At 62.7% G+C, this 9,928-nt stretch overlaps 1 protein-coding gene across 6 annotated transcripts in view; it reads left to right on the top strand.

The window, feature by feature from the left end:
- Nucleotides 1-9,728, top strand: part of INF2 (inverted formin 2) — a 31,871-nt gene extending 22,143 nt beyond the window's left edge. For 3 of the 6 annotated variants that reach the window (XM_078335885.1, XM_009006652.6, XM_009006650.5), the window contains exons 13-23: nucleotides 122-222; nucleotides 862-932; nucleotides 1,004-1,111; nucleotides 1,536-1,606; nucleotides 2,458-2,578; nucleotides 2,829-2,993; nucleotides 3,191-3,293; nucleotides 3,437-3,598; nucleotides 4,131-4,790; nucleotides 5,210-5,266; nucleotides 8,952-9,728. In XM_078335885.1, the coding sequence (XP_078192011.1) occupies nucleotides 122-222; nucleotides 862-932; nucleotides 1,004-1,111; nucleotides 1,536-1,606; nucleotides 2,458-2,578; nucleotides 2,829-2,993; nucleotides 3,191-3,293; nucleotides 3,437-3,598; nucleotides 4,131-4,790; nucleotides 5,210-5,265 (1,618 nt within the window). In that variant the 3' untranslated portion in view covers nucleotide 5,266; nucleotides 8,952-9,728. The remainder of the gene's footprint in view (nucleotides 1-121; nucleotides 223-861; nucleotides 933-1,003; nucleotides 1,112-1,535; nucleotides 1,607-2,457; nucleotides 2,579-2,828; nucleotides 2,994-3,190; nucleotides 3,294-3,436; nucleotides 3,599-4,130; nucleotides 4,791-5,209; nucleotides 5,267-8,951) is intronic. The other 3 variants (XM_078335886.1, XM_035261689.3, XM_009006651.5) reach the window with 1 other exon arrangement.
- The last annotated feature ends 200 nt before the right edge of the window (nucleotides 9,729-9,928 follow it).

Below are 9,928 nucleotides of genomic sequence, written 5' to 3' on the forward strand. Positions count from 1 at the left end.
GGGCAGGTGGTAGAAACCCCCTCCCTTTGCCCAGCACCCAAGCCAGAGCCCTGTGCTGCTGCCCCTCTGGCAGGGGCAGGTGGGGGTGCGGGCCACTGACTCCTGGCTGTGCCGTCTCCAGCTACCAGCTGCGAATCGAGTGCATGCTGCTGTGCGAGGGCGCGGCCGCCATGCTGGACATGGTCCAGCCCAAGGCCCAGCTGGTGCTGGCTGCCTGCAAAAGTGAGTGGGGCCAGGCGGGGTGCGTGTGCAGGAGGAATAGGCTTCTGAACCTGGGGCGGGGGCTGCCCGGGGCCCCTGAGAACTGCCCAGATCTCAATGGCTGTGAAGAGCACCCGAGGGTGCCAGCCTTCACCACACTCCGAAACCTCCCTGCTGCCACCACCTTGGACACACACCCGCTGGACGCACCGACATGCATGCCCTCTGCCACTCTCAGGCACGTGCACACACAGACACAGGCACATAAGCACACTCACATGCACACAAGGCATGTAGACACACGTACACGACCCCGCACACACATACACACCCTCACACGTGTACAGACACGTGCACGCACACAGGCACCATCTCTGAAAGAGGAATCAGTGGGGACCTGCCACGGCCCTTGGGCAGGGAGAGGGACAGGTGCAGCCCACTAAGGCACAGCTCGCATCTGTCAGACACACCGTGGGCGTCCACTCCCATCCGTGGAGGGTTTGCAGCCCCCGGGCCCTGCCCTGTGTCCCTTCCGGTGCTGAGCTGAGCCTGGGGAGGAGCCAGGGTGGGCAGGGGCGCTGGCAAGCAGGACCACACCCCACACTAGGGCATGGGGCCTCAGAACCAAGAGCCCCTCTCCAGCCCTGGCTGCCCCTGCAGGCCTGCTCACCAGCCGCCGGCTGCCTGTCTTCTGCCAGCTGATCCTGAGGATTGGGAACTTCCTCAACTATGTAAGTCAGGCAGCTCCCCAGCCCGCCTGGCCCACTTGGGGCCAGCAAGACTCACTCCCTGCCCTTCCCAGGGCAGCCACACCGGTGACGCCGACGGCTTCAAGATCAGCACATTGCTGAAGCTCACAGAAACCAAGTCCCAGCAGAACCGCGTGACACTGCTGCACCATGTGCTGGAGGTGGGCGTGGCGGTGGGCACCAGTGGGGGCACCAGTGGGGGCACGATGGCAGGGCTTCCAGTGCCCCCGGGCCTGCAGTGTAGAGGTGTAGAGGTCATACCCCCATGGCCACCGCTCAGGACCCCGTCTGCAGCCAGCAGCCTCAGTCAGAGCTGCGCATGGCCCCGCCCAGCACCCCTCCTTCCTTCCTGCAGCACAAGCCCCCCGTATCCCCAGGAAACCTGCCCCGGTCTTGGGGGACTGTCCCTAGGAAAAGCAGAAACATCACAAAGTCATAGCCAGGCCCAAGGGAAAGATGAGGGTCTGGAGTGCTGCGGGCTTTCTGTACTTTAATTGCTAAGGGTTAAAGCTAGGGGGTGGGGCAGGGCATCCGCAGGCAGAGAGTGTGGCCACCGTGGAGCTCACTGGACCTGTCCCTTTGCAGGAAGCAGAAAAGAGCCACCCCGACCTCCTGGAGCTGCCCCGGGACCTGGAGCAGCCTTCGAAAGCAGCAGGGTACGCCGCTCCTGCCAGCCCACCCCTCAGCCGGGCCCAGGCCGCTCCTGCCAGCCCACCCCTCAGCCGGGCTGGGTCTCACAGCTGCACCTCAGCCCCACCACCCCTGGGAGCCCTGGCCAATATTTTGGGACAGGACCGTGTCTGCCATGGCCTGTCCGCTTCTGACTTAGGGAAACAGCCCTAGAGGCAGGGGCTGGCCGGGTCAGGGTCATAGCAGGGGCAGGTCTAATATAGCCCATTCACAAGGTGAAACTTCATGACAGCCGTGAGCGAGCTCATGCCTCCCTCATTATACAGATGAGGAAACTGAGACCCAGGAGGGCAGTTTCACTTCCTGGGTCATACAACCCAAGCAGGAGGGCAGCCCGGGCCCCCTACTCCACAGCCTGGGCCCCTCACTACACAGCCTGGGCCCCCCACTCCACAGCCTGGGCCCCTCACTACACAGCCTGGGCCCCCCACTACACAGCCTGGGCCCCCCACTACACAGCCTGGGCCCCCTATTACATGGCCTGGGCTCCCCACTACATGGCCTGGACCCCCCTCTACACAGCCTGGGCCCCCAGTACAGGGTGCCTCCTGGGCTCCACCTGCCCTGGAAGGTTCTCTGGCTCAGGAGCTGCCCAGCCTTGGGGAGAGCCAGACAAGCAGGACAGGCCGAGCATTCAGGTCCCCTCCCAGATGCTCAGAGAGCTGCAGGTGGCACTGCACGGGAAGGGGAGGGGCTCAGATTTCAGCCTGCCTAGTGCACAGTGGGGCATGGGGGTCGTGCAGCGGGGGGCTCCCCTGTCCCAGCGAGGCTGGACGTCAGCTGTTGCTGTCTCTGCCTGGTCCTCCTCACCTTTCAGGATCAACCTGGAGATCATCCGCTCAGAGGCCAGCTCCAACCTGAAGAAGCTTCTGGAGACGGAGCGGAAGGTGTCTGCCTCGGTGGCCGAGGTCCAGGAGCAGTACGCCCAGCGCCTCCAGGCAAGTGGGCACCTGGGCTGGGGCTGGCAGAAAGAGTGGGGTGGGTGAGCAGCCGTGCGGTCTGGCTCCGTGGATCCTGGGGGCTGAGGTTCCCAGGTGTGCACGGTCAGGGTACAGGCCCTTGCTCCTTCTCAGAGACCACTGTCCTCAGGGCCTGTCCCTGCGGCCGCCACCCTCCCACAGCTCAGGGCCTCGCCCCAGCAGGTGCCCGCAGGGCTCTCACGAGGCTGTCACATGCCCTTGCTCCCAGGCCAGCATCTCGGCCTTCCGGGCACTGGACGAGCTGTTTGAGGCCATTGAGCAGAAGCAGCGGGAGCTGGCTGACTACCTGTGTGAGGACGCCCAGCAGCTGTCTCTGGAGGACACGTTCAGCACCATGAAGGCCTTCCGGGAACTCTTCCTCCGCGCCCTGAAGGTGGGGGCAGCCCCGCACGGCACAGCCTGTCTGGCTAGAGCGGGGTCCTCCAGGAGGACGGGCAGAGGCACCCCTCGTCAGGTGGACATGGCCACGTGGGCCCTGCCCTGCCGCAGCTCAGGGAGGGGGACACGGAGGCCCATGGAGCCCCTGAGGGATGCCTTGCTGGGGTGACGGGGCCACATCTGCCAGTGCAGGAGAACAAGGACCGGAAGGAGCAGGCAGCCACGGCAGAGAGGAGGAAGCGGCAGCTGGCGGAGGAAGAGGCACGGCGGCCTCGGGGAGAGGACGGGAAGCCTGGTGAGGCTGGGCCGAAGTCCGGGCAGGGAGGGGGCAGCTCTGGAGTCCTTGTCTGTGTCCTAGCCTCCCTTCCCCACCATCCCCAACCCTCTCGGAGGGCTCCAGTTTTCCGTGCCGCTCCCTGAGTGTCCCACGCTCCTCAGTCAGGAAGGGGCCCATGAAGCAGGAGGAGGTGTGTGTCATTGACGCTCTGCTGGCTGACATCAGGAAGGGCTTCCAGCTTCGGAAGACGGCCCGGGGCCGCGGGGACACCGAGGGGGGCAGCAAGGTGGCCTCCGTGGATCCCCCAAGGGCCACAGAGCCCGGTAAGACCCTCTCCCACTCCCTCCTTGTGGTCCCCTTGCCACTGTCCCTGCCCTCCTCCAGGAAGCCCTCCTGACTTCACTGGAAAGCCCTCTCCTCTCCCCGGGCCACCCTGGAGGCTCCTAAGACTGGGGACAGCTGAGGAGGCAGGTAGCCGCTCAGCCTCATCCCTCCGTCAGCTCACTCCAGCTCTCCACTGTAACCACGGGCCCTGCCCCAGTGCCGAAGCAGTGGCCCGCAGGTCCTGAGAGATGAGGTCAGGCCCACTGACTGTTGCCCCTGGGCTCAGAAGGCAGGAAAGGCCCTGGTGGGAGGGCCCCATTCCTGGGGTGGCTGGCTCGGGGTGCTGGGGATGGCATGGCCCAGTGTAGACAAAGCAGGGACACTGAGGCTGGGTCCTGCTCTGAGGCATCACAGGAGGCTTGCTGGGGAGGAGGCTTTGCAGGACGTTCAGGTAGACAGCAGGATGGAGAAGGCTGCACTTGGGCTGGCTCGGGAGCAGGGTGCCTACCCTTCACTGGCATGTCCCTCCAGCCATAGTGGCCACTGGCGACCCTGCAGGAGACCCTGTGGATGGCATGCGCTGCCCCACCTCTGAGCCCAGCCTTGATGCTGCAGCGGCCAGCAAGTCCCGGGCCTGGGACCTTGTGGACGCCGGGACCCACTGCCCTCAGCCCACCCTGGAGCAGTCGGGGGAGGGTGGTCCCCGGCCCCTGGAGAGGCGTTCTTCCTGGTACGTGGATGCCAGTGAGGACCTAACCACCGAGGACACCCAGTGCCCCCAGCCCTCAGAGGGAGCCTGGCCAGTGACTCTGGGAGATGCTCAGGCCCTGAAGCCCCTCAAGTTCTCCAGCACCCAGCGTCCGGCAGCCGGAAGCTCAAGCCAGGATGCCAAGGATCCCACTGCCTTGCTGGGCGTCCTCCAGGCTGAAGCCAGCAGCACGAGCCGGGGGCGGGAGGACACTGTCCACAGCCGCAGTGTCAGACCCCCTACGGCAGGCCCGGGCGGAAACAGGGATGAGGACGAGGAGGACACAGCCCCAGAGTCCGCGCTGGACACATCCCTAGACAGGTCCTTCTCCGAGGATGCGGTGACCGACTCCTCGGGGTCCGGCACACTCCCCAGGTCCCGGGGCCGGGCCTCAAAGGGGACCAGCAAGCGAAGGAAGAAGCGCCCCTCAAGGAGCCAGGAAGGTAACTCAGGGAGGGGTCCGGGGCACCGTCCCACACCAGGACACTGGCGCCCAGCCAGTCCCTCCCCTTCCCCACTGGGCACTGCAGGCTCCGGCTGCACCCAGGAAAGGTGACTTGGGTGCGGCGTGTGAGAGGAGGTGGCAGCGCTTCCCGGAAGGCAGCTTTAGGGTTGCTGAGGCCCATGCGGCTGTTCGCCGATCCGTCTTTGTGCCACCTCCGTTAGGGAGTAGGGGCGGACACCGGGCACAGGGTGCCAGTCCCGGGCAAGTGGCTGCCATGAGTCTCAGCAGCCAGAGAACCGGGCCACCCTCAGAGGGTGTTGGCGTGCCTAGGCCGGCCCCACCAGCCCACCCGCTCGCTCGAGCCAGGTTGCTCCTGTGAGATAAGCCGTTGAGTGAGTTTCTTTTATTTGAAAGCAGAGGTTGCCCCTGATTCTGATGCTAATAAAACGGAAAGACTGTGTGTGATCAACTAAGGTAGGTCCGTGGCCCTCGCGGGGCTAACAGCAGCTGCAGGGCAGGGGCGGAGCTTGCTGTCCAAACGCCTCTGGGACACTAACCTGGCTTTTCTCCGGCCGCCCGGTGCCTCGCCTCTCCCATGCCGCTGGTGGTGGGCTCCCCGTCCTATCCTCTCCCTCTCTGCAGGTCACCTGCTCACCCAGTGTCTCCCCTGGGCAAAAGGCAACATCAGCGCTGGCTCTGGGCATGTGGGCCCCGAGAGAGCGGGTGGCAGGGCCAGTGGCTCCCTCAGCGAGCAGGATCCGGAGGCCCCAGGGCAAGGGTGGGACCGCCTGCCTGGCAGGACAGGCTGAGGTGGCTCCTGTCTGGTGTCCTGGCCCTCACTGCAGTGCCTGCTGTCTGTCGGTGGAGTTCGCTCTGAGTGTGTCAGTGCAGGGGGCCCTCCTGGGGCATGTCCCCAGTAGTCTGTGAGGAGACAGGGAGGGTCCCAGGAGTAGACGCTGCCAGGGACAAGCACACTGCAACCCCTGCTGTTGGACGGGGGTGTCCTGCCCTGAGGCCGTGGGTGGGACTGTGGAATGCAGGTTACTCCCAGCACACCCTGCGTCCTCTGGGAGGGCCCCCGCCGAAGGTCAGCCAGCCACCATCCACAGGGCTGGAGAGGTCACTGCATTCAGCTAGATAGACCGGCTGTGCTGGGTGGAGGAGGAAGCAGAGCAGAGAACCAGAAGGTCCAGCCTGGCCAATTGTGAGCTCTGTGAGCCCAGGTCGTGGGGCCTCCAGCACCTCCAGCCCGGCTCAGAGAGAGCCCAGTGTCCGTGCCCTGCGGATATGCTAGGCCTGGGGCTGGGGCTAGGCTCAAGGTGCACACCCAAGGTCTGCTGGTGCCGTCAGAGCCCAGAGCGGCCAGGAGCCCAGAGAAGCTTCTCTGGACATTTGTCCTCGCTGCTGGGGCACAGCCTGCACCCTGGGTTCCAGGTTTTACTTCCAGGCTCATCTTCCAAGTGTGGCCCTCTGGTGTGAAACACCCACATGTATTTTTTAGAGAGGTGCTGCCCTGGGTGCAAGGAGCGGGGGAGCATGTGGGCCTGGGGCCGGCAGCCACGCGTGACAGTGCTTCAGTGGAAGGTGGACGTGCCCGGCGCCGGCTCCACGCCCCACCCAGTTCCCTCCTGGATCTGCTGCACGTGCTCGGCATTCACCCACCCCAGCTCCTGCCACGAGGGCAGCTGAGGGCGGGAGGAAGGAATTCTGCCCTTTTCTCCCCAACTTTTTAGTTTTTATTTTTGTTTTATTTTTGAGGCAGCCTGTCAGTCTGTCGCCCAGGCTACAGCGGCATGATCTTGGCTCACTGCAGCCTCCACCTCCGCAGTTCAACGGCATGATCTTGGCTCACTGCAGCCTCCACCTCCGCAGTTCAGCGGCATGATCTTGGCTCACTGCAGCCTCCACCTCCGCAGTTCAGCGGCATGATCTTGGCTCACTGCAGCCTCCACCTCCGCAGTTCAGCGGCATGATCTTGGCTCACTGCAGCCTCCACCTCCGCAGTTCAGCGGCATGATCTTGGCTCACTGCAGCCTCCACCTCCGCAGTTCAAGTGCTTCTCCTGCCTCAGCCTCCTCAGTAGCTGGGACTACAGGCCACTAAGCCTAGCTAAATTTTTTTTTTTTTTTTTTGTATTTTGAGTAGAGACTGGGTTACCATGTTGGTCAAGATGGTCTCGAACTCCTAAGCTCAGCTGATCCACCCACCTCGGCCTCCCAAAGTGGTGGGATTACAGGTGTGAGCCACCAGGCCTGGCCTCTATTTTTTTTTTTTTTTTTTTTTCCAGAGTCTCACTGTCATCCAGGCTGGAGTGCAGGGGTGCAGTCTCAGCTCACTGCAACCTCCACTTTCTGGGTTCAAGTGATTCTCGTTTCTGAGTAGCCCCCTCCCGAGTAGCTCGGACTACAGGAGCACCACCACGCCTGGCTAATTTTTGTATTTTTAGTAACAACATGGTTTCCTCATGTTGGCCAGGCTGGTCTCAAACTCCTGACCTCAGCTGATCCACCGGCCTCAGCTTCCCAAGCTGCTGGATTACAGGCGTGAACCACTGCGCCGGGCCCCCAACTTTTTATTTAGAAAATCTTCAACACCACAGGAAATTTCATAGAGATCAGAATGACGAACACCTTCTCCCCAAAATTGCAAACATTTGCCAAAAATACCAAAATTGTGACCATTTTGCTACATTGCCCCCCTCCGACTGAGCCACTTGAGAGTCGGTTACAAACATGACGGCAGTAGACCCCTACACTGGCCCACAGACACCTCCTGGGAGCACAGCACCCTCCCCGGTCGCACTGGGCAGGGCGGGCTCCACCGGCATCTGACGTCCACATGCTTTTACGATTCGGTCGCAGTAATTCCTTTTCGAGTTGTTGCTCTGTCGTTTTCTGCAAATGAGATGCTATCTAGAATCACAGGCTGTGTCTGCTTGTCATGTCGCTTCAGTCTTTTTTGTTCTAGAACATTCCTGCCCCTTTTTGTCTCGTATGACACTGGCATTCTGGAAGACACCTTCACTTTGGGTTTGCCTGATTGCTCCCCCCAAGTTGGACCAGGTTGAGTTCTGGGGCAGGAGTTCGACCCCAAGGGATGCCATGTCCTCCCCAGCTGGGTGGGGCCGTTCATGGCAGCAGCACTGACCGCGGCTGAACCTGCCACCACGTGAGCACTGCACTCCTGTGCTCAGTAAGCCCTGCGGTGACCCGTGGGACAAGCCGCTGCAGCCCGATTCTGTGTTCGCGGCGCCTCCTCTGAGGGTTCCCCTTTCCCCTGCCCTTTTGTGAGTTTGGACGTGCAGTATCCATCACTGTCACTGCCATGCATTTGATGGGACCAGCGGGGGCCCCGGACCCACAGCCCCTGAGCTCTTTCCATCTTTGGCAAAAGCCCGTGCTCCCAGCTCACCCTGGGCTTGCTGACCCCCCCACTCCGGCCTAGGCCTTGGTCTTGGCCATTTCTCCGGGTTCCCTGAGTGGGGGATGATGTTGAAATCCCTCTCTGAGGGATCGTTTTGGATAGTTTTTGGTTTCTTGCTCTGTCTCTTTAGACCAGTGGTTCCCAAACCCCACCTGCCCTGTCCCACTGGGAAGTCGGGACACCTCCTGGCACTGGGGTGGCAGTGGAGGTGGGCAGTCAGACAAGGGCCAAGTGACGGAAGAGGGTGTTGAGGGCAGGAGACCTGTGGGGCCATCTGGGAGCTGTGGGGGCAGGGCTGAGCGCCCTCAGCAGCCCACTGGAGAAAGCACGCCTGGGGTCCTCGTGTGGGGCCCAGGGCCCAATGTGGAGGCGATGGAGGGCTCCAGGTGGTGGCAGTGGGGAGTAATGAGTATAGACAGTGTGCAGCGTTGGACTGAGACATGGGATGGAGGGACATGCCACTGAGACTCCCCATCTCAGCAGAAATGAGACAGGCTTAGGGTGCCACGCCTTGCCAAAACCCAGCCTGGCCAGGCCGTCCCGGCACCTTCCACTCAGATAAGTTGTGCTGCTCCAGAGAAGGAGCCTGGGGTCAGAGTAGACCTGAGATGCATGGCACAACCCTCTGGACAGTGGTGATGAAGGGTTCAGGGACCTGAGGACCCAGCAGCGGGCACCTGGTGTTGTACCCAGCAGAGCTGCTCCTAATAATGTCGTTTCTCCTCTCTCCTTATAGGCCTCAGGCCCAGGCCCAAGGCCAAGTGAGAGAGCCCTGACCAGGCCGCTGGACATGCTGCCATTCTGCTGAGAGAGGCTCTTCTGGGGCTGGGCTGGGACTGGGCCCCGGAAACCAAACTCCGTGCCTTACCCAGCCGGGGCCATCCTGGACCTTCTTGGGGTGTTGTGGCTGGGACCCCGACAGGTACCCGTGTCCCACCAGGCCTGGTGCCCTCCTGGACCGCCTGCACGTGCCAGCCTCCCACTTGCTTCCTAAAGGCGACCCTGGCCCACACCCGCATGCGCCCGGTGCTGCCTGCCCAGGGCCAGTGGGGGGCTGCACCCCACCAGTGCCCGCCACAGCCCTGCCTGCCCTACAGCCCAGTGGGTTTAATTAAAATGCAATGCTTTGTGAAGCTTTAAAGCTCAGAGGTGGCCGAGTTGGGGGCCCTGGGCAGGGGCAGGCTGGCAGGCCAGGGTCCCTTCCCGTGAGGTCTGGCCCCATCCCAGCATGTCCAGCCCCTGAAGTTGGGGGAGGGGTATCTGCCTTTGCTGCCACTGCCAGGCCAATGCCCTGCAGCTGAGACTTGGCCGCACATCAACAGAAAACCCCTCCCAGTGCCCCTGGGGTGGGTGGGCCCTGGGGGCAATACAGGTCCCACCTGAGGGGCCTGCAGCCACCGCCCCATCACTGCCCACTCAGCAAGGGCAGCCTGCCCAAGCCTGCCCCTTGCCAGTTGTGTGCCCTGAGGCTGGTGGCTAGACACGTGGCCAATAAAAAGCAGATGTAGCCCCATGTGCACCTGTGGTTTTAAGAGGCTGTCGGGGTGGGCGGCAGACGCAGGCTCCCACAGACATGGTGGGCACTGGTCAGGCCCCGTGTGAGCATTCACGGCCGAGGGTCCCCAGATCACGTGTGAGCATTCACGGCTGAGGGTACCCCAGGCTAGGGGTTGTCCCTCAAGCCCTCAGGAGGTAGTGAGAAGCATCTAGAAC

Source organism: Callithrix jacchus, chromosome 8, assembly GCF_049354715.1.
Source record: "Callithrix jacchus isolate 240 chromosome 8, calJac240_pri, whole genome shotgun sequence".
Taxonomy (NCBI): domain Eukaryota; kingdom Metazoa; phylum Chordata; class Mammalia; order Primates; family Cebidae; genus Callithrix; species Callithrix jacchus.